Source organism: Mesoplodon mirus, assembly GCF_964341445.2.
Source record: "Mesoplodon mirus genome assembly, chromosome: 12".
NCBI lineage: Eukaryota > Metazoa > Chordata > Mammalia > Artiodactyla > Ziphiidae > Mesoplodon > Mesoplodon mirus.
Genome location: NC_138988.1, coordinates 41,458,210 through 41,481,870, shown reverse-complemented (window position 1 = coordinate 41,481,870; position 23,661 = coordinate 41,458,210). Strand labels below are relative to the sequence as shown.

The window sequence follows — 23,661 nt, the reverse complement described above, 5'->3', positions numbered from 1 at the left end:
GCAGCGCCCCTACAAGAGGGACCCCCCTGCCCCAAGCCACAGCCAGAAAGTGAGCAGAACTGACAGTGTCGAGTGACTGGGTGGAGCCTCTGGCTCTCTCTGCTCAGCCACAGGAAGGCCCGTCCCAGAACACAAGTTCAGCCCAGGTGCCTGGTGAGTGAGTGGGAAGACGCAGAGAGCAGAGCCAGGGCCCCGGCCATACAGCGGCCCCACGTCACAGGAGTAAGAGGTCCATGTTCACTGTGGTACGCCCCTGACTCGTGGAGGTTGCCTGCTAAGAAGCAGAAAAGGTAACGGATACATATGGCAGCTGGTGCCCTCAGAGGTAAAATTTGGAAAAGTGTCTATTTGTTTTTCCATCATGGAATTCAATGTGACAAGCACACCTGAGGATCTACCGTGTGCCAGACTGGCGCGGGTTCATAACGACGGATATGTTATTCCCACGCCCTTAGACCTCCTAGTCCAGGGATGGCTGATGGGGAGGCACGGGGGAGAACAGAGTATTAATAATCACAATGCACTGTGCAAAGCACAGAAACAGAGGTGCACGTGTAGTTTGTTGAAAGCCCCGAGGAGGTGACTAACCCGGTGACAGTCCTGCATCACTGTTATAATAGCTACAGTAGGATTTTATTGCCTCCAAAGAAACTGCCACTTGAAAGTTGCCAACCATCTCCATATCTAGAAGTGGAAGAAACCTCAAGTCTCCTTTATTCTAGGGAGAACGTTCGAAGTGGGCTGAGTTAAGCAAATGTCAGGAAAGATGATCATTCCAGAGGATGGGTATCTTAAGACTTTTGGTGGAGCTGGGGCTTGACACAGTCCACCCCATGCTATCCTCTTCCATCTGTGGCAACTGGGGCAGTTGGAGCACTTTTTCAGAGAGGCCCTGCAGCCTCCTGGGAGTAAGCCATCAAGACCCTATCTTTCCACTTTCACTTTTTCTCATTATTAAAATTTCCCTGGGAATTCCCTGGTGGTGCAGTGGTTAACACTCCGCGCTCCCAAGGCAGGGGGCCTGGGTTCGATCCCTGGTCCGAGGACTAGATCCCACATGCATGCCACAACTAAGAGTTTGCATGCCCAACTAAGGAGACTGTGAGCCACAACTAAGGAGCCCTCAGGCTGCAACTAAGGAGCCCGCCTGCTGCAACTAAGACCTGATGCAACCAAATAAATATTAAAAAAAAAAAAGTTTAAAATTTCCCTGACAAACTGAAATGGCCTCAGGTGAGATTAGCCAGCAGCAAAGGCCACCAAGGGCTGCCAAGAGGAAACTCAACACGAGTGAAGAGGTGTCTGGGCTGGTGAGCTGACCTCTACAAGGCAGCCCATGAATTCAGGGGAAGGCTGGCCCTGGGTGTGGTGAGTGACTGAGATTGGAAACTTCTTCAGACGCCACCCGTCTAGCACCATGTTTTTAATTTGACATCCTTGGGATATCCTTGCTGCCTCACGGCCACACCATCTCCACCATCACCTGTCTCGAATCTCCTCTTCCCACTCAGCTGGTTTGCTGCCCAGTGGATGCCCCACCCAGGAATGAGGCACTGGCCTCCCCTTCCTGCAAGCCCCCATTCCTCACATGGTTCTTTCAGAGGCCCCTCCTTTGGCTTTGGGGAGAGGAACCCCACCCTCCTTCCCAACACCCCCACCCACTTCTATAACCCTTTCCTGCCCAAACTTGTCTCCTTACACAGGATGGGGTGAGAAGGGTTGTCATGGTGATTAGGGGCACAGGGCTGATTCTGTTACTCTTAGTAAGCCCTGGGGGAGGTGTGTGATCCTAGGTGTCAGTGGTTTTTTTGTAGAACTGCTGGGTACATAACACCTCTTTGCCCTCAGCCTCAGGCCATAGTTGCCAGCTCTGGGACAACAGGAAAAGTCCCACATATCCTCTTATGTAGAGAGCTGAACACATAGCTGCAGGTATGACTTGACCCACTGAAGACCACAGTGGGTCTAGTATACACCTTAATCAGCATCTTAGACTTCTGTTACCGCACATAAGGTTACATCAGCGCCATGTCTGGGCAGTGATCAGAAAGAAATACCCAAAATGCATAGAGCAGACTTCCCAGCAGAGTTAAGGGGTTTCCACCAGGTCTGGACATATCTAATAAAGTGATGAGGTGGACAGCCTGTAAGTGTCTACTTGGTTTGATGATTTGCACAGGGTGAGGGGGACATGGTGCGTGGGCTGGGAAAAGGGGTCATACTGGGAAGGGTCTAGTGAACAGACACAGTGGGAGTGGAGAGAACAGCATGGTGGCCTCCCAGCCCCACTCGCCACGAAGGGTGTCTGGGGTAGAAGGTGAAGGGGCGCTGGGAGTCATGGGACCCCAGCATCACTGCTGAGGCACATGAGTGCAAAATGTAACACTGGTTGGGGGAGCGAGGGATTCTTCCTACTTCTTCGAGGACCGTGGGGATTCTCTGGCTCTCCTGGTGAAGGGGGCTTTGGAGACACCGGGAGCTTCCTCCTTGGTGGAGATACCAGAGCACTGACAGCAACACTCAAAACATGCTGTCCATGTGAGTGAACCAGGGAAAGGGCTCAACCGTCTATTAACAGAGCTCTGTCACATACAGTTACTGCATTCTGTTGAACGAAAGAAACCAGAAAGAGGACAGAGTCTGTGATGCCATTTATATGAAGTCAAAGAAGAGGCACATCTAATCCATGCACAGAAGTCAGAGTGGCCCCTGCCTCTGGGTGGGGTACAAGGGCACTTTCTGGGGTGACAAGGCTACTCCCTATCATCTGGCTACAGGGTGTATGCATATCAAAACTTCACCAAGATGTACACCTAGGTCTAGTGCGCTTTGCTGCACATAAGTTATACCTCAATAAAAATAACAATTAAAGAGCTGCATTTATAAAGAATTTTTAATAACATGAGGACATGCCTATACAGTAATCTTTAGCAAAAAAAAAGCAGCATAAAGAACTGGAATGTGTGTGAGAACAATTAATCAGAAAGTATGCAAGGGAAAAGGTGTGGATTAAAACACATCATGTGTTAAGAGGGACTGTTTTGAGATTGTGAGAATGTCTAATTTTTTCCATACTTTCTATTTTTCTGTTTTTCCTAACTTGATACAATAAGTATGTGTTGGTTTTAGAATCAGACACCTGTTTTAAAAACTAAAAGATTCATTTGCTATTTTTTCAGTCCATCTCACTGTTGACATTGACCTAGAGTCAGCGTGAGCCCGTCTGTTTGTGTGAGCTGCTGTGTGGCAGGGTTTCAGCTCATTGAGCTCATGCAGTTGGCCCTTTGAACCCAAGGAAGAGATTCAATGTCCTCCCCATCTTGTGAATGAAGCTCTGAGTCCAGAGAGAGAAGCAGCCCTCGGAACTCGGGTGTAATGACTCAAAGTGGAGCAGCTACTGGAAGCCTAGCCAGCACCCCACAAGGAGGGCTGGGCATCAAGTCCAGAGTAGCAAACCAGTCAGAAGATCATTTCTCATGGAGAGTCTGAAGGCCATACATACATAACAGAACCAGAGCCCTGCAAACTGGGAAACTGGGAGGGCCAAGGTAAAAAAAAGAAGCGGAGATGGCAAAACTAAGTCACAGCATGATAAACTGCTGGTTTACTGTTGCTATTGTATCCAGAGCAATGTTTCATTGATTAAATGCTGAAGACGTTCCCATGGGTCCTCCCTTCCTTGTGCATCCCTGGGATGAACCCCTACCCCAAGAGGTGACCTGAATGTCCCCCTAAAAGGGGGTCACGCACCCTGCTAAGCTGTGCTTCCTTGTTTCAGCCTGTGAATCCTCACCCTGTATTGCCCAAATGTGGTATTTTCCAAACCAACTTGGCCATGGAGTCATTTTGTATTTAAGGGGAGAGGCCCCTTGGGGCCCCCAAGTCTAGCACATCATTTCACAGAATGGGGAAATAGAAGCTCAGAGAAGGGAAGTATCTTGCCAAGGGCACACAGTGAGCCAGAAGCACAGTATGGGCAGCTTCGAGCCTGCTCCACTACTCCATGCTGCCCTCTGGGGGTGAGTGTGCCCTCAACTCCACAGCCACCCCGATGACAAGACCCACAGAACACAGGGCAAAGCCCCAGCTCCACATGGTGAAGTAGCAATACAATACAAAGCAACCAATGCCACACACAGAAAAGCAACATTTGTCTGGCAGCATCTGAGAGTTCTACCCAGTGTATTACCAGTGAACGTAAGGCTTCTCTTCCACCAGCCAAAACTATATTCCCCATTTCCTGTGAAATTCTGTATTAATTTATTTGCTACACATTTTGTGAACGCTTTCTCAAGCATACTTTGTACGTCGCTGCTTAACTAGCCCACAGAGAGCCAGTACCTACAAAAGACTACAACTCGTTCTGTCGTTTGATCTCAACCACAGATCTGTCGAGTAGGTTTGTGTTTGGGGCTTTTCCCCCCCATTTTACAGGTAAGAAAACTAAGGCCTGGAGAGTTTCAGTAACTTGTACAAATCAAGTAGTAAAGAGTGAAGCCGGGTGTTAAGTCCAGCCTCATGACTAGAGTCCAGTTCTCAATTGCTGCCTCTTGTATGAACTTGAACATCTTCTTCATAACTCACTGTCCTGGTTGTGATTACCAGTTGCTGGGTCCTTCTGTGCTTTTCTGGCTTTTCCCAGCAGTCATATCCTTCCATTCTGTAAGCACCAGCCATTAGCTTCTCCCTTTCAGCTTCTATTTTGGTGATACTAATATGCTCTAGACAAGGACCCCACAGGGAACCAATTTTTTTAGAATTTTATATAATAAATCTCTCTAAGAAAGGATCACTGAATGATAACTAAGAGTCTGATGTTTACTGAGTGTATATTATGTGCTAAATTCTGGACATGGATGCCTCATGTAATCTTCCCAACAAACCCATGAAGCAACTACCATTATTCAGCCCACTCCACAGATAAGAAAGCTGAGGGTAGGGCGAGGCTTCGAGCTCAGGCAACCTGACTGTAGAGGCCACTTTCACAGGTTTGGGGTCTCCTCAGATCACAAGCCAGTGCTTCTTATTCTGTGGCGCTGGCTCTCCACTATGTTCTTGGTTTTGTGGTCTACAATTAAGGTTTATAGATAAGTAACCAACCACCAAGGAAGCCTGAGGTGACTGCATATAATATTGAAATAGAATCTTGAACTTGACCCTATTCTTCTGCCATTTGTTGCCTGTTTCGTGTTGAAAAATTCTCACAGAAATTCCAGATAGACTGTATCTTGGAGTGAGGAACTCTGCTGCCTACATCCCTGGCAGAATACAGGCACTCACAAATGCCTGCTGGCTTGGAGGGCTGCAAAACAGTGGATAGGGAGAGCGAAAATTCATAATGACATGCTCCCAAGATGCTTGATCCGGAGAAAGATGGGCAACATGTTTAGCTCACAGGTAAAGGTATAGTAAAAACCCTTAAGCAACCAGTTATTTTAGTTTGCAGAGGAAAACAGTATCGGGTAATGAGCATATGTGTGTGAGTTGTGGCAGGCAAGGGGGGTGAGGGGAGAGCAGATAAAGGGGAGCACAGGGTTAAGGTGATGTTCCCTTCACTTCAAAGTTGGTTTCAGCCGGCTTTCATGGAAAACAAATGGCAAGGGGGTCAGAATCTCTCACCCTTTGAGCCTCCCTATTGATAAGCCCTGCGGTCTTAAGCCCTCCTAATCATTTGCTTCTTGGAGAGCAGTTTCTTTCAGTAAAATGAGGGCTTTTGACTAGATGGACATGAATGTTCTTCTAGTTCTATTACCCTTCAATTCTTTCTGTTTTCCCTTCAATTCTTTCTGTTTTCTAACAGACTGTGGTTGGATGAACTGAGAACCAAAAAGAAACTGTAATCAGGGAAGCCCATGAATAAGCTTTCAGACCAGCTATCTATTTTCTAGTCTATTTCAAGCTCAATTTTTCTTTCTTTTAGAAAAAAGGACTGTTCTCTGATGATTTTCTGCACTGCCACATACTTATTCATTAAAACTCCGCCCCCAAGTCAGAAGAAACTGTGCATTTCCTACTTTTATGCTGTATGTTTGATCTGCACAGCTCAACTGGTCAGAGGAACTGAGACATCTGTCCCCCTGCAAGAATCTCTCTCGGTAAGTCATCTCTCAGCCACTTTGCCTATTACTTAGCTCAGCTTGTGTGATGAGTAAAAGCCTTTGCAGGAAACCATGGAAGACATTAGAAAAACACCAGGTGCTCGCTGAACTATCTTAAAATATTATCTTTAAGGAAAAAGTTAGAATTCAGAATGGTTTCAGACTGTGATAACATCAAAGATACAAAACATGATTATGAATGAAAGACTTTAAAGGGAGCAATATTACTTTAAAAAGCCCTCACCTTTCATAAGAAAGATTTTTCAGAGAGATGATGATTATTGGCCAAAACCTTGACAGAGATTATCTTCTGGTAAGGAGAACTAAAACCTCCTCATCAGGATGCCCTCTGAACACAGGCCTAACCAGAAGCTGCGTCTAAGTCTTATTCTTTTTTTTTTTTTTTTTTTTTGGCCAAGAAAAGAAGGAAGCCTGAAAATTGTCCAAATTAATAACAAGTTACAAATATCAAATGAAGTTTCACGGCATATTCAGTGTATGATTCTTTTTCTGGCTCAGAATTTAAAGGTGAGATTTTCTGTGTGCTTCTCTCAGCTGCCTAATCTGAGGTACCAGGAGCTTGAGACTCACAAGGACTAATTAGGGAAAACTCTCAATCAAGCAGTGGAACTTAAATAGACCAGGCAAGTCAGTGGGTTGTGAAGGGACTGAGCTAACCCAGGATGTATGATGGGAGATGAAACACTGTCCCCTTGGCCGTTTCTTATGTATGTGTGGGAGCTCTTAATTATAGCAGCTCAGAAACTACAAACACAAACTTCAGAGAAAATGTGAGAATGGCAGTCTGGATTTCACAACTGGCTGCTGGTTCCTATGACCTTCTCAGGGGACTCCGGCATCAGCCTGTTTCATTTTGACTACACTGAGGCACCAGGCTGACAGTCCTGTTTTTAGTTCTCTCACCAAAGAGTGAAAGACAGGGGACCACGACGGATAAGAATACAGGCTGCCTGCATTCAAAATTAGTTGCTTCCTCACTGTGTGTCTTTGGCGAAGTTACTCAACCTCTCTGTGCTCTGAGGTCCTTATTTGCAAAATGGGGACAATAACCTGACCTGCCTCACTGGGTCACCTTGAGGATTAACTGAATGAATGGAAGTGAAGCTTGGAACGGTGTTTGGCAGGCAGAGCGCCCTGGGGAACTGTTCATTACCACCAGCACGCTCGTAGTGATGCTGTGTGTCAACTAACTCCTGGGAATGGCAGCTTCAGAACAGATTGTAAGACAGTGTCGGACGGTGCCTGACCCAGTTTCTGGACATTGTTATCACAGCTTCATTCACTCCACATGGCTATGCAACATCAGATTTTATTTGGTGAGATGATACTCTCCATCTAGTAAGCAGAGAAGCAGGCAACAAACATCCCTTACTACAGAAGTTCACTGTTTGACCAAAAAAGGGACTTAAGTTAAATGTAGAAATCTATATATCAACTTTTAAAATCTACTGGTGTGGGCTTCCCTGGTGGCGCAGTGGTTGAGAGTCCGCCTGCCGATGCAGGGGACACGGGTTCGTGCCCCAGTCCGGGAAGATCCCACATGCCGCGGAGTGGCTGGGCGCATGCACCATGGCCGCTGAGCCTGCGCGTCCGGAGCCTGTGCTCCACAACGGGAGAGGCCACGACAGTGAGAAGCCCACGTACTGCAAAAAAAAAAAAAAAAAAAAAAAATCTACTGGTGTTTAAGATAGTTTGCATTCATGACAGACTGTTAAGGACATTCTAGGACTTTATAAAAGATCTCTTCTTTATTCACAGAGTCGAGCAAAATGGATTATCAAACATCAAGTCCCCTCTACGACATTGATTATGGGGTGTCAGAGCCCTGCCAAAAAGTCAATGTGAGACAAACTGCAGCCCAGCTCCTGCCCCTGCTCTACTCGCTGGTGTTCATCTTTGGTTTTGTGGGGAACATTCTGGTCGTCCTCATCCTGATCAACTGCAAAAAGCTGAAGAGCATGACTGACATCTACCTGCTCAACTTGGCCATCTCTGACCTGCTTTTCATCCTCACCATCCCGTTCTGGGCTCACTATGCTGCAGACCAGTGGGACTTTGGGACTATAATGTGCCAGTTTTTCACGGGCTTCTATTTCATTGGCTTTTTCTCTGGAATCTTCTTCATCATCCTCTTGACAATTGATAGGTACCTGGCTATCGTCCATGCTGTGTTTGCTTTGAAAGCCAGGACGGTCACCTTTGGGGTGGTGACAAGCGGGGTCACCTGGGTGGTGGCTGTGTTCACCTCTCTCCCAGGAATCATCTTTACCAAATCCCAAAAAGAGGGTTCTCGTTATACATGCAGCCCTCATTTTCCATCCAGTCAGTATCATTTCTGGAAGAATTTCCAAACTTTAAAGACAGTCATCTTGGGCCTGGTGCTGCCACTGCTTGTCATGATCGTCTGCTACTCGGGAATCCTAAAAACCCTGCTTCGGTGTCGCAACGAGAAGAAGAGGCACAAGGCCGTGAGGCTCATCTTTGCCATCATGATTGTCTACTTTCTCTTCTGGGCTCCCTACAACATCGTCCTTCTTCTGAGCACCTTCCAGGAATTCTTTGGCCTGAATAACTGCAGTGACTCTAATAGGCTGGACCAAGCCATGCAGGTGACAGAGACCCTGGGGATGACACACTGCTGCATTAACCCCATCATCTACGCCTTCGTCGGGGAGAAGTTCCGAAGCTATCTCTTACAGTTCTTCCGAAAGCACATTGCCAGACGCTTCTGCAAAGGCTGTCCAGTCTTCCAGGGAGACGCTCCAGAGCGAACGAGCTCCGTTTATACAAGATCCACGGGGGAGCAGGAAATCTCTGTTGGCTTGTGACCTGACTCAGTTTTTATATGCAAACTAGGGGCGGGAGCGGTTTTTTTAAAGAGGAAGTTACTGCCATAGAGGGTCTAAGTTTCATCCATTTATTTGGCATCAGCTCTAAGTGTATTAGATATTTCAAGCTCATCAGTTCTAGAAAGCCAAATCAAAACACGTGATGAAATAGCAACCTTCTCACCTCCCCTCCACATACATCAATTTATTGGCAAACTCTCCCTTCACTGCAAAAGTTCAATATTTAAAAAAAAAAAACCCTCAGAGAATTGCTAATTCCTGAGTTTGGTTACCTGAACGGGAATAACAAAATGAACTGAGGAAAGTATTGTATAGTTTCTTATCGGTGTAGGGCAACATCCAGGTTGCAAATGTGCTTAAAATAGATCTTTCTCTTGCCATGGGGAGAAAAGACATGGAGAAAAGTTAAGAAATGACAACTTCCATGTGGGATCTCCCCTCCAAGGTGTGGTTAATAAGTTCCACAGACATTCACACCAGGGGAGAGCCCTGTGGCCTGTTAAGAGCTGGGAAGGTTTCTTCGCAGAGAAGGGATTGGAGGTGGATGGTCTGTTGGTGGAGGGGAAGATGAGGTCCAGGCTGCAGGCACCACACTGGCAAAGACTGGCTGTGGGGAGATGTGCGCTGGTTGGGGGAACCCCAGGGGAGGAAGGATGAGGTGAGAGCATGAGGAACCTGGACAGCGCTGCTCATCAAAGTCCAAGAGCAGAGCAGGGAGCCCTTGCCAGTGTTGCAGAAGGCTCATTCCACAGCCAAAGGATGGCCTGGAAAGGTGAGCATTCAGGGCAAGGAGACCAAAACAATCTGATCGAGTGAGGAGGCTCCACTCAGGTCGAGGCGCAGGAGATGGGAAGGAAGAGTGTATTCTCACAGCATTTAGGATGAGAGTTAGCAATAGTTGGGGCAGATTTGGCTTGGCGGTGAGGAGCAGAGAAGAGTCAGAGTGAACCCCTAGATTCCATGCAAGCATCAGAGATGCCCTAAAAGAGACACCAAGAAGGAGGAGGTGGTTTAGGTCAAAACAGGAGTTGGTGGAAGAGAAAGTTGGTGGTCTGTGAGCTGAACACAGCCCTAGGCACACAGACCCTGGGCTGCCTGTCACTGACTGCTCCTGCCCCCAGAGCAGTCCATCCCATCCAGGCTTGAATCATGAGGCATCTCCAGGGGGCTTTGAAACACCAGATTTACGAATGCACGAGCCTGAGGTCCAGGAACACTTTTAGGTCAGATATGACATCTAGGTGAGGACTGATTACATAGTTAATAAAAATCCAGAGCTTTCTAAGCACTGAGTAAAGAGGTCCCCAAGAGCTGCAGGAAGACTGAATGACTTTCTGCCTGCCAGGCGCACCACTATTTACGGTTTTCCGGATTTAACTATCAATAGACAAAGGGAAGAAGGACACACTCATTTGGAAACAGGCTGCCTCATGCTTTATAAGCCACAAAACGTGCAATTTACTAACCTCTGTGTTTCAGGCTGAGTGTGGAGGCTTTAGATACACCTTCCAGGCACCATCTCCAAACAAAGCATATCCAAACACTAAGAGACTTATTCATTTCAAAGGGAGAATTAACATTTTTTTGCAGTTGCTACTTATGTTATTTTGTATATGCCTAAGATTGTTTTGAATTCAGGGGTAGCTAAGACTATAGTTGTAAAGATTAGGTGGGAAAATGTAAAGGAGTGAGAATCCCTCAGGAGATTAAGGTGTCAAAATAAGAGGTACTACTGATTTTTCTCCAGCTCTAAAATGTGAATCTTGAGGGTTGTGGCTGTCAATGGGAAGTGACTGGAAGGACCTTTTCTTTTGCCCTTAAGGTTGTTGAGAGTGCATATATGACACATGACCCTCACCTATGAGTCAATTCAAACATTCTGATATCTTTGTGTGTGTATATACATATAAACATATGTATGTATATATACACATATACATATACATGTATATGACATTCTTACATATATAGAAAGTTACAAACTGCTTAGAAGAAAATATGTATCTAATAAAAACCCTGTAAAATAACTGATTGTATTCTTGTTTTTTCAGCCAAGTTTACATTTAGAAAATAGCACATAAACTTGTGAGAGCATTTTGTGTAGCTGTTTTGGAAAATTTCATACACACACACAAACACATATATTGAGAATTATTTTTCTAATTATTTTTAAAAGTTAACCGTCTCCCTGGCTCAAATTGCCAGAATAATTTGTTTTTAAAGATGCTACTTCCCAGAGTGGTGATTCTGAACAATTGACCCTGAAAACTTTTAAATTTCAAATTTAATTCTACTCAAGCAAAAGAACTGACTTTTTTTTAAAAAAATCAATGTGTGATTCAGCATATGCCAGCTGTCTATGCTTGAAAATGAAGAAGACATATAATGTCATAACCTGGTCATTTATCTGCAGTCTTGAGTTACAGATACATAATGCAGGAGGAAGAGGTTGGTGGCTATAAAGATTACTTTTCTTTCATTTAAAATCTCTTCCCAAAGCTTGGCTGTAATTTCAGCGATGGCAACGGTGCCCATGTGAACTTCTGTGAACGTGTCTCTCACCCTCAAGGAGGACAGGTGCTCCATGTGGAGGTGACCTGGCCAGGCACATTCACACTGGTTTTCCCCCCGCTCTCCTTTCCCCTTCCAGAGTGGACTCTAGAGTTGGCCAGCGTCCTACATGCAGGTCTGTGAAATGAGCAGCAGACAAGGACAGCTGGAGCTGGTCCTTAGGACAGCTTCTCCCTTCTCCCTTCCTTCCAACTCATAGGATACAAGGAGGCATGAACCAATGAAGGCTGGAAGAGGGCTGAGAGCAGAGGGAAGGGCCAGGGAGAAGGCAGGCCTGCCCCATATGACAAAGGCAGCTGCCACAGGGAGACTGGAAAGTATCCGTTTTTATGGCTGATACGCATGCACTTCTTATCCTCTTTCCCTCTGAAAAAATGAATCCAACGTTAACATGAAGAAAAAGCTACCCAAAGTGTCTGCAGCCTTTCCAGGGTGCATACCCCATGCTCACCCCTCGTTTGCCTGGATCCTCCATGCCCCTTGCTCTGCAGGCCCCTCCTCTGTCCACCTCTTCTCTGCCCATCCCTTAGATCCACAAACAAGTGTGAACTCATTATGGCCTGCAGGTTCTGACTCCATTCACTGCCTCAACTCAGAGGCCCCATCAAGGAGGGGGTTTTGTATGTGCCATGGAGAAAGTCAAAGAAAAAGTAAACGTCCTTAGCAGGGAGCAATAATGTGCAAATTCATAAACTAGGATTCTGTTGACATCTATATTCCAAGGGTTCTCAGTAGAAGCAGCTCTGACTAAACTAAAATGTACTGGCATTTCTACTGATTAAATTAATAAGTCATTTACTTTCTATCTGAAGGAAGGACAGACTCCCCAACATGAACATCAACATTCAAATGTTAACCCTTCTAATGAAGACATCAGACACCACTGAAGTGAGATGTGAGCCATAGAACAAGTCCTGAACTTCCTAACTGCTCTGGCTCATAGTCTGATAACATATCTTTTACCTACAGTTCAGGGTTTGCAAAGAGCTCCTATAACCCTCAGGGGCGAGGGTGGACAGAAGAGGCAAAAAGAGGCATTTCCATAGCTCCTTTGCAATTAAATAAAATTCACTATAAAAGTCTTGCTTGTGTTTTTCCAAAATACTGTCAAACTTTAATATATTGCATTATGTATATGTCATAATTGTGCCACATTTTCCATTTTCCTTAATTTGTTGTAAGCATATTTACAAATCTTACTTATATTTGGCTCCATATTGTTACTACTTTGAGAATAAGTTGTGTCACTGTGATTCTGTCATGTTTCAGGAACTTCTTTTTGTCTCCTTTCTTAAAGTGGATAACTAGTTTTTTAAAGCACACACTTAAACATGTTTTTCACATTAAATTCAATGGGAAGCCCTTCAAAGCCATTAAGAACCTTGGGCTATACTGCCCCCCTGTGGCCACTCAGTAAACCAACAGGGCGGCCAGCAGTCATCTTTGACCACAGAGAATGTAGACAGGGGGCATTTTTACAAACTCAGCCGTTTAATCTGTCTCTGCTGGCACCACTCCTGTTGTGGACAAGAAGTATTTCCACAGCAGCTCGGGGTGGATGATGCACAACTCATTCTTGTTATTTGTGAAGAACAAGAGGAGCATCAGTGGAGGCCACACTGATGCCTGCAGGGAAGGTCCCAGCTGCCCAGGGCCAATCCCTACAGATCTGGCCAATCTCTGGGATTCTGATTTGATCAGTCTGCAATGAGGCCTGTGGTTTTGACTTTCAGAAATTCCCCAGGTGATTCTAAGTGTCACCAAGTTTGAAAACCACTTGCTTACAGCCCGTCAAACCGAAAGCAGGTTCGAGAGACGGCTGATGTCTGAGAAGGATGCTGCCTGGCCTGGAAGTGGGTGGCATGTGGGCCCGGTAGACTCTGGATTCAGATCCTCAATTCTCATAACGGCGCGTTGACTCTGTCCTCCCCCAAGCTGGTTTTAAAAGCATGTAAATTTAGACTTAATTGGCAATATAAAGTATCTGTATTTGAGGCTCCAAATATTTCGCTTTCATTTCTGGTTTTGGAGTATGTTTTCACCCATCCATTCCAAGTGAAAAGTAAATGAAAGTGGGATGTCTGGTGCCCATGCTGAGCTTGACGGCTTCAATTTCAACAGAGAACAAGTCCATCATGTACAAAAGGTCTGGCTGAGATGGTTTACAAGTGAATATAGATTTTGCTTCTGTTGGCAAAAGAATACTCCCCTCATTTCCTCCTCCCTCCAGTGAGCCCCACCTTTAACCATGACCAGTAAAAAGCATTATATCCAAAGAACCAGATAACTCTGGGAGTCCCTGTCAACCCTGAGGCAATGATAATTCTGCAGAGAAATCAACAGTTTTAAAACAGCAGTTGTTCCTATTTAGTCTAAAATTCCTCTACTTGTGTTTACTGCCACTTACCTAATATTCTTCAAAAATTCCTTTTAAGAAAATTATGACTTTTTCTAACATATAATCAAATCAGGGCTCTGTTGATTGGTTAACTCACTCCTTCATGCAGGGTACAAAGTAGACCCTGGTAGACGAAAGAGCAGGTATTTAAAAATCAGACTGGGACTTCCCTGTTGGTACAATGGTTAAGACTCCACATTCCCAATGCAGGGGGCCCGGGTTTGATCCATGGTCCAGGAACTAGATCCCACATGAATGCTGCAACTAAGAGTTCCCATGCCACAAGTAAGGAGCCCACCTGCCACAATTAAGGAGCCCACATGATGCAATTAGGAAGCCAGCGAGCCACAACTAAGGACCCTGCCTGCTGCAACTAAGACCCAATGCAACCAAATAAATAAGTAAATAAATATTTAAGGAAAAAAAATCAGACTGACCTGAGCTCCAGCCTTGAGACTGTGGGAGCTTGTGGAAGTGACTTTTTAAAGACTCTGGATCTCAGATTCCTTTCCTGTAATTTGGGGTACTGTTAATATCCACCAGTGAATTATGCTGGGATATGGTGTCTAGACCAGCACTATCCAGTAGGATTTTCTGTAATGATGGAAATGCTCTGTATCTGCATTGTCCAATACAGCGGCCACCAGACTAGTGCAAAATGTGGCTAATGTGACTGGGGAACTAGGTTTTTTTTTTATTTTAATTAATTTAATTTTAATATGGCCAATGGCTGTATTAATGGACAGTGCAAGTCTGGCATACAACAGATACTCATAAATATCAGTAACACTTGGACTGGCATCAAGGATTCCTATGTTTAAATTCCTAGGCACATTACTAAATGCTTCTAAGCCTGTTTCCTCATCTGTAATATGTGGCTAATAATAATACCTACCTCACAGATTGGTTCAGAGGATTAAACAGAAATTGCACATTAATGGCTTAGCGCAGTACCTGGCAAACAGAAAGACTCTCTTGTAACTATCGGCTGCTTTCCTAATAATGGCTGTTTGCTCTTTACACTAGGACCCCCCCCACCCCACCCCCAAAGAATGCTCTTCAACATGGTGGGCAATCCAGCTCACTTTCTGTAGTGGAATAGAAGCACTGCAGACCTGAGAGGGCTCTTTGAGTGTGAAATCAAACACCATGGATTTACAGGAATAGAGGGAAATGGCCTCCCAACTTTATGGCATTGTGTTCAATCCATTCGACCTTATGGATCTCCTTTGAAAAGCCTTTCAAGGGTAATTAACCTGAAAATGTAACTGGCTGGATGCAGACCCTGTAGCTCAAAGCAAAATGGGAGATGGAGGTGTGGGTGGCAGGCCAACTCCCCTCCCCTGCCTCTGGGATTCTGACAGAAGCTTACACACAAGGAGAATCAAGAACTAGGTTAAATATTGAATGTACAATGAGCTCTGGCAAAGTAACATGGGCAGATGTGGCTTAGACAGGAAGGCAATGGGGTTTATCACCACTCTCCTCCATCTAGATCTGGGACCTCACCCCCAGGTGAGCCCGGGGAAAGGGGAGCAATCAAGAGACCCTTGGCCCACTCTCCTCCCATGGAAGCTGAGACAGTCAGGGGTGGGAGAGGGATGACAAGTGTCCCCGTCAGCCCTTCCCTGAGAGGGAGAGGGGACTTGGGCAGAGGCTCTGCCCTCCGTAGAGCAGAAGCAGAAACCTGGGGAAATGGGAAGTGAGGGAGGTCTCTCTAGTCCCATTCAGCTGTGCATTAACTGTCTGCAGCTCAACATTCATTCATTCATTCAACAAACATCTGTGGAGGGCCTACTACGTGCAAGACAGTAACCATTCCATGAAAGGGAGTCTGTCCTCACGAGATTCGCTGTTAAGAGAGAAAGGCAGGCAAATAAACAAAGTGGCCTGGTGTTTGAAGAGTGCGCTGTGAACGAGGTACAGGGAGGAGAGTGAGCTCTCCCAGCCCGAGTACAAGGGCCCGGGGAAGGGGCAATGTGTACTTGAGCAAGGGCTGCTGAGAAGCTCCTTAGGTGGTCATGGGAGAGGGAACAAGTGTGCAGAGGTGACCGAGAGCAAGGCACAGGCCAGGGGCCTCAAGTGGCACGGCCAATGAGATAGGTAGATGGATAGACAGATATACAGACTATGTGAGTGTGGGGGGAGTGGGCATTCCTCCCAAGGGAGGTCAGGAGTGGTGGCCAGTACAGAGAGGGCAGGACCAGGAAGTGTCCCCGCCAGGCTTCCCCTGGGCAAACCCTCTGCCCTGCCTTTGAGCAGAAGCAAAACACAAGGTGATGGGGAGCCGGGAGTCTCCCCAACATACTACCCAAGTGCATTAGCTATTTATGATTCCACATTCCCCAATTACTCATTAATTCAACATTTACTGAGTGCCTACTTGTGAAATGTCTGTGTCCAGCTCTCAGGTGTGGATTCCTTTCTGCTGGCCACGGGAAACCCCTGACACCGTTAGACCCCACCAGCTTTGCTTTTCAGAAAAAGTCTGTCTGTAGGTCAAAAGGAGAGACTCAGGGAACGTCACAAACCAGAGGTGGTAGGGTGAGAAAAGCCAAGGATCACATGGGCCCCAGGGAATGAGGTTTCCATGGAAGCAGAGTTATTTCCAGACATCTAAAGCTCTCTGCTTTTAGTGCCAGTGTTTTTATCATGGTCATTTAATAAGGAGAGCCTGTCTACCACCTTCTGCTTGTATCTACGCCTCCTTAAGTAGATTACACTGAACAGAATGTACTTATTCCTTACTGTCCAGCATCACCGTCCTGAGCACAGGTCGTGGAGGGGTGGGGACATGTCTGCACCTGCAGACAAGGCCCCAGGCTCTCCGAATTCTTGGATCTGGTTTTGTAACTACCCTGTCTCTCCTCTTGCTCTAGTTTGCAGGTACCAAAGGGAATAATTTAAAAGTCTCCTTCCCACTCCTATCTCCAGTTCCCCAGTTTCCTATCCTAGAGGCAATGAAGTTACCAGATTCTTATCATTCAGGAGATATTTCCTGCATATATAAGCAAATTCTGCATCCCTATCTCCTACTTTTACACAAATGCTAGTACAATATACTACACCTTGGTTCTTTTCACTTTATGATCTTGGGCAACTTACTTAAGCTCTCTGTGCCTCACTTTCTCTATCTGTGAAATAGGGATAATACCAACCCCACAGATTGTTCTAAGGAGTAAATAAATATATTAACTGGCATATGGCAATATGTGACATGTACTAACTGTCCCATGACAGCCACTCAGAGAATTTTAGCTATTGTTGTTGTCTGCCATTCAGAAAGATTTTATTTGTATGCAAGTGAACTTACTTTTTCTTTGGATTCTGGGTTTTGTGGCATGTTCAGAAAAGCCTTTCCCACTCTGAGATTGCAAAAGACTCTGTGTTTTCTTGGCTTCATTTTTTTTTAGATATAATTTTTACTGCTCTCTCTGGGATTTATCTTGGAGTATGGAGTGATGAGGGGATCTAAGACATTTCCCCCCCCCAGGGGGCACACAATCATCCAAGACCATTTGTTAAACAATTTTCCTACTAACTTAAAATGCCATCTCTCTAATATTTTATTTATTTATTTTTTTTTTTCTTTTTGCGTATGCGGGCCTCTCACTGCTGTGGCCTCTCCCGTTGCGGAGCACAGGCTCCGGACGCGCAGGCTCAGCGGCCATGGCTCACGGGCCCAGCCGCTCCGCGGCATATGGGATCCTCCCAGACCGGGGCACGAACCCGTGTCCCCTGCATCGGCAGGCGGACTCTCAACCACTGCGCCACCAGGGAGGCCCTCTCTAATATTTTAAATGCCCCTCAATGTCTGGCTCTACTTCTGTACTTTCAGTTAAATGACTGCATCCTGGGGTGCCATTTAACACGTTTCTCTGTGCCCTGTATTTTCTTCAAATTGGTTGTTACATCTGGAGGCCTCTTGAGCTGCAGATGTGATTCCCTGGGGAGACACCTCATGGCTGGGGCAAGCTCTTCCATCGCTCCACACAGGGGGTGCACTGTCACCATTACTGTGATGTCAGTGTTGAGCACTGGGCTCAGGGCAGTCATATCAGTTAGAGAGACCCCTGCCAGCCTTTGGTGGTCTTTCAAGGGCACTGCAGTGGACACAAATTAGAGAAGCGACCTGCCTACACTGAAGTCTGGGTGTATGATACCCAGGTGAGCCAGTCAGATCCTGCTCCCAGAAGCTCAGCAGGCAGTGACCTGGAGAGAGTACCAATAACTGCGGGTGCAGGGGGAGGCTGTCCCAACACAGAACTGCCCCAGGTCACATGTTTCCCAGGGCCAGATGCTTGGCAATTCCTCCTCTCCTGTGATCAATCCCCAAGAATCTGCCAGCACTTCCCTTCATTGCTGGGTAAGCCTGAGTGGCTCTCTGTTTGCACATAGGGCGCCTTCAGGAATACAGACAATACAGTCATAGAAGTCCCTGCTTCCCCCACACGTGCAGCAGAAGCACTTCTCCACACCACACTTTCCAGCGGCTCCCTTCTTTTTCCAGTTGAGTGGAAGGTTTCATCCACAGATGCACAGATATTTGTTCACCAGCTATTGTGAACTGAATGTCTGTGACCACCACCATCCCCCTCCCATTCATTTGTTGAAATCCTAACCCCAATGTAACCCCAATGTGAAATCCTAACTCCAATGTATTTGGAGGTGAGGCCTTTGGGAGGTAATTAGGTCATGAGGGTGGAGCCCTCATGATTGGCATTAGTGCCCTTATAAAAGAGACAGGAGAGCTTGCTCTTTCTCTGCTCTTCCCCTGTGAGGACACAAGGAGAAGATGGACATCTGGAGGCTTTCACCAGACACCAGACCTGCTGGCACCTTGATCTTGGACTTCCCAGCCTCCAGAAGTGTGAGAAATAAATGCCTATTGTTTAAGCCACCCCGTCTACAATGATTGGTTACAGCCAACCCAAGGTGACCAAGACACCAGGCATTTCACTACAAAGTGTTTCTATCTATCTATCTGTCTATCTATCTATTTTGGCTGTGCCAGGTCTTAGTTGCAGCACACAGGCTCTCCGTTGTGGCATGCGGGCTCTTAGTTGTGGCACGCAGACTCTTAGTTGCAGCACGCAGACTCCTTGGTTGCAGCATGTGCACTCTTAGTTGCAGCATGCATGCAGGATCTAGTTCCCCAACCAGGGATCGAACCCGGACCCCCTGCATTAGGAGTGCGGAGCCTTACCCACTGGACCACCAGGGAAGACCCCAAAGTGTTTCTCTGTCCTTTTGGAAACTGCTTTTTTAAGGGATCTATATTAATTACAAAATAATATCATTTTTGGAAAGTGAACCCTTCTGCCCCTCTTAAAGTGCTGTCCCCCACCGCATAGTTTTCCTCCTCTATCAAAACCTCCTCTCCCATTTTTCACCCAGCACAGGGTAACTAACAGATTACAGTGGAAAAGTGTCACTAATTCGGGGGATTTGCATTTTAAGTTAATCATTTATATATCCAAAAATACTTATAGAGAAGCTAGTGTGCTGGTGCTAGGGTCACAATGGGGCGTGAGTTCCTGTGTTCAAGGAATGATATAAGAGTCTAGAGACAGGAGCCAGAGAAGTAAACAGACAATTGTACAGCATAGAGTGAGGCATGCTCCAGCACCGAGGAGGGCTTCCCAGCCCAGTGCTGGGCTGTCAGAGTTGGCTTCCTGGCAGTGATGATGGCTCAGCGAAAGCCTGAAAACCAAGGAGGGCCTTCTGACAAATCAGGGTTAAAACAGGTCCCATGCTCAGAAGCATGAATGAAACTATTTTATAACCAGACATACTTTTCCTCATTCTGAGCTGCATTTGTTTCAGAACACAAAGTTCCATTCCATCCTTCCTAGCACGTTCAATCCAACTCCGTGATTTTTCAGCTAAATTCAGGATGCATACAATTCAGTTTCTGCTCGGTGCTCCATTGCCAAAAATTTTTCCCCTTTCCCCTGACTCCCATGGTTGATTCTTCTAGTGTAGTGGATCTCAACCAGGGGATGACTTTCCTCCAGGGGCCACCCAGCCACATCTGGAGACATTCCAGTTGTTACAGCTTGGGAAGAGACTAGGGGTGCTGCTCAGCATCCTACAATCCCCCACAACAAAACTGTATCCACCCCAGCTGTCAGCAGTGCCAAGGCTGAGAACCCTCCTCCAGCCTCAGCAAGGAGGACCCTGGATCAGGCCCCGCACAGACTGCTGCAGCTAACTCCAGACTCACGGAACATTCTGGACACTCTGCATGGCCACAGGAGACTCAGGCTATCCACAGGCAACCATTCCTGTCACTACACCACTTCCACAGCCTTTCCACACCTGATGATGCAGGACAAGCCCACAGTGGTCCCACCAAAGATGCTCTCAGCTTCCCTACAGCATGTGCAGACCTAGTGAGTGTGTGTTCCCTGTGCCCCCCAAGCCCCCTTGGCCAGGTGACCTTAGAACACAGCAGTTCCAGATATCTTTCTCAGTGATCCAGTTTGTGTGCATATGGGGCTGGGGGGGAGGGGGCTATTATATGAGGAGAAATTACAAGGAAAAGTGTATATATGTGGGATGAATGGAAGAATTTCAATGGAAACAGTGTATGAGAAAACACAGAGGCACAGAGAAGAGGTGGCTTCAGGGAACAAATGGTGAGTGGTTCCATGACAGGGGAAGGTGAGAAGGGAGTGGAAAAAATTGGGACTGAAGGCTGGTGAGTAGAGGACAAATGAGTACGGGCCTCATACACCCTGCTAAAGGAGTGCAGACCAGTGGGAGAGGAGGGGGCTTTGAAGCCAGGGAGTAAATGCATACTTTGGACCCTGAATGGCCCGGCGAGTGGCAGATGTGCTGGAAGAAGACGAGAAGGGAGGCAGGGACCGTAGGCGGAGGTTTTGGCAGTGCTCTTTCTGGGACACAACGGGGGCCTCTACCAACATAAAGAGCACTGTGTGGAGAGAAATTAATGTATTTGAAAGCTACGAGGGAGAACCACTCATTAAGATTTGGATTTAGGGAGTGAGTGAGTGGCGGAGGTCAAGGCTTGGGCCCCAGCCCAAAGGGATGGAGAGCACTGGCTCCAGGATGTGGGGTGATGGGTTCAATTTTTTGGACAGGTTGAGTGAGAAATCCTGGAGGACATTCAGGTGGAAGTGTTGAGAGATGCTGGATGTGCTGGCCTTGAACCCAGCAGAGCAAATGGGTGGAGATCCACGTTTGGGGTCATAGGAAGTGAACACTGTTGGGGGTGGACAAGTGGTTCTAGACAGAACCCAGAGGAACACAGGCAGCAAAGGAGCCCGAGAGGAGGAGAAGGAGAAAGTGGGCAGGGCAAAGCCAACTGCAGAGAAGAGAGCTCTGGGAGGAACAGGAAGTGTCAGTGATGTCTAATGCTGCCAAGCAAGATAAGAACGGAAAAAACATCTCCTGACCCCATGATGCAATCAGAAAGGCACAATAACTTAGTAGCTCCTGCCTTGTCTCTTCCTGGACCAACTCATGGCAAAGGAACATAGAATCATATTTCCTCCTTCCCCCCGAAAAACATGATTTTTGTCTCCAAGTTTTGGACTCTCCCGAGGGGACAGGACTGGCCTTTGTAGTCTGAAGGTCCTCGTTTACTGGTAGAGGGAAGTGCCTTTCCAATGATCTTTCCAGAGAGTGTGGCTGAATCCTATGGGACAGGAAGGGATGGGACCATGGACTCTGAGGCAGAGATAGGAGCCACCTCAAATAGAGTCCTCGGAGGCCCCAGGGCCTGGAAGGAAATGGCTGCAGAGCCTCTGAGGAGACTCAAGGACCAGCCTGGGGGAGCACTGGGCAGGAGGGAGCACAGCCTGCAGTCTCCAAAACGTGAGGCTCACATGGGCCTTGGCCCTTGGAGGGGCCCAGAGCAACCAGCCAGGCTGAGGACCAAGGCAAACCCCGTCCTGCAATTAAAATCTGCCATGATTTAATTCTGTTAAAGGAACTATTTTTAAAGTGAGACGCTACTTAGTTTATTACCTTTTACCACTGTTTATAAGAAAAAAATTCTTATCTAATTAAGATACGGTTAGTATCCAATCAGTGACTGTCCAACACGACCGACCCTACGAAAGCTGGAGTGTGGCCAGTGAGGTGGGGAAGGAGAGGAGGAGAAGGGGATGTTGGGGGTGGGGGGCAGGAGGGACGAGCCACTTCCTCTTCCACTCTTCTGTTCACACCCTGATGACAACGGTGAGTAGTAGCCAAGGGAACGGTCAAGTGGAGTGAGCGGGCAGTGTGGCCTCGCTGTGCCCATGACTCCTCCTCCGTACATCGTACACATGGGTTTCACGGTCTTACAACATGGTGGTGTTGAAAGTTTCAGTTTCCATTTCTTGTCATTCAGGGTAAATGAAAGGTGCAGAAAACCAGAACCCTCAGCCTGTGCAGCACTCTGCCCAGATGTCCACTTCAGTCCTGGGGACAGGGCCGCTGCCCCCCTCACTGGGAACCGCCCTCAGCCACCAAGACCCGCCTGCCCATGGGGTGGCTGAGGCTGATGACTGGCTGATGTGGGACTGCAGAGGCCGGGGCCCTTCTCTCACTGTGGGGATGGCGCTCAAGGACCACCCCGGAGCTCCACACAGGATCGGCTGAGACCTCACATTGTGCTGAGGTGTGTGCTGTACTCACATCGTGGTGGCTCCTCCCTCTGCCCGGTCCTGCCTCGCTCACTCCCTTACACGCGTGCCTCCTGGAAGCTGCCCCAATAAGACCTCCGCCCCTGAGAGCTCTGGATTACCAGGAACGCAATCTAAGGTAGTCTGATTCTTGGTTTCAACTTTCTCTTCCACAGAAACTCAATCACAGATGCCAGTAAGTAATAAAATGTCTCTACCTTGAATTGTGTTACTTTCCCTTCCCCTGATCCATCTCTGACATCCAAGTAGATGGTCCCTCAAGGACCTGAAAAAAAAGACACTAGGAGGAAAAGGGAGGAGAGGGGAAGAGGCCTACATACGCCTCGTCTGGCTAACTCCCATTCAGACTGTGGGCTTAGAAGACTCCCACTCCGGGAAACCCTGCCTGGTCCCTCTGGCTGGGCCAGGTGCCCCTGCTGACAGCTCCCACAGCTCCTGTGTTCTCCCCTAGTACAGCACATGACTCCCTGAATTATAACCAGGTAGGCACCTGACCATCTCCCTTCGGAAAGTCAATGTCACGACGGCGGAAAAGAGGTCTACTTTGCTCACCATTTTCTCCAGGGACCTGGCAAAGTTCCTGGCACTTGGGAGATGTGTCCTGCGGGGTCCTGGCAGCAAACAAATGGCACATGCAAATAGGGCAACCGAGGACAGTTTGGTAAAAGGACTCTTTACAAAGATTTAGACAGGGCATGGGGAAACCACAGGACATAGTGCAGTACCTGATGCTAGTGAGAGCAGGCCGCCATTCCTGCTGCTAGGAAGAAAGAGCACAGGGCAAAGGAGGGGGCAGGGGCTGCTGTCTGACAAAAGCTGCTCACAGGTCGAGACACATCAGCCCCGCCGGGAAGGTGACCCCTGAGAGCCACCAGGAAGTATCCAGGGAGCTAAATCCCTTGACCTCACTTTCTAATCTCCTGCCTAAAACTCCCCATTGGCCAAACGCAACTGAAACTCAGAGGACAGAGGAGTCTGCTATTACAAGATAAGGCTCCCTGGACATAAATCAAGGTGGAGGAAAGTAGAGAGTAGATACCGAAGAGCAAAAGGAAGATTTATGAGAC

The 23,661-nt window shown here is 47.2% G+C and overlaps 1 protein-coding gene across 1 annotated transcript; it reads left to right on the top strand.

Moving 5' to 3' along the window:
* Positions 1-6,054: 6,054 nt before the first annotated feature.
* On the top strand, positions 6,055-10,987 carry CCR5 (C-C motif chemokine receptor 5). The gene is made up of 2 exons (XM_082637463.1): positions 6,055-6,095; positions 7,878-10,987. The coding sequence occupies exon 2, from the start codon at positions 7,889-7,891 to the stop codon at positions 8,945-8,947; it is 1,059 nt and encodes a 352-aa protein (XP_082493589.1). The 5' UTR covers positions 6,055-6,095; positions 7,878-7,888; the 3' UTR covers positions 8,948-10,987.
* Positions 10,988-23,661: the final 12,674 nt, after the last annotated feature.

Excerpts from the sequence above, each read along its gene's own strand:
- CCR5 (XM_082637463.1), top strand. The coding sequence starts at position 7,889 with ATGGATTATCAAACATCAAGTCCCCTCTACGACATTGATTATGGGGTG.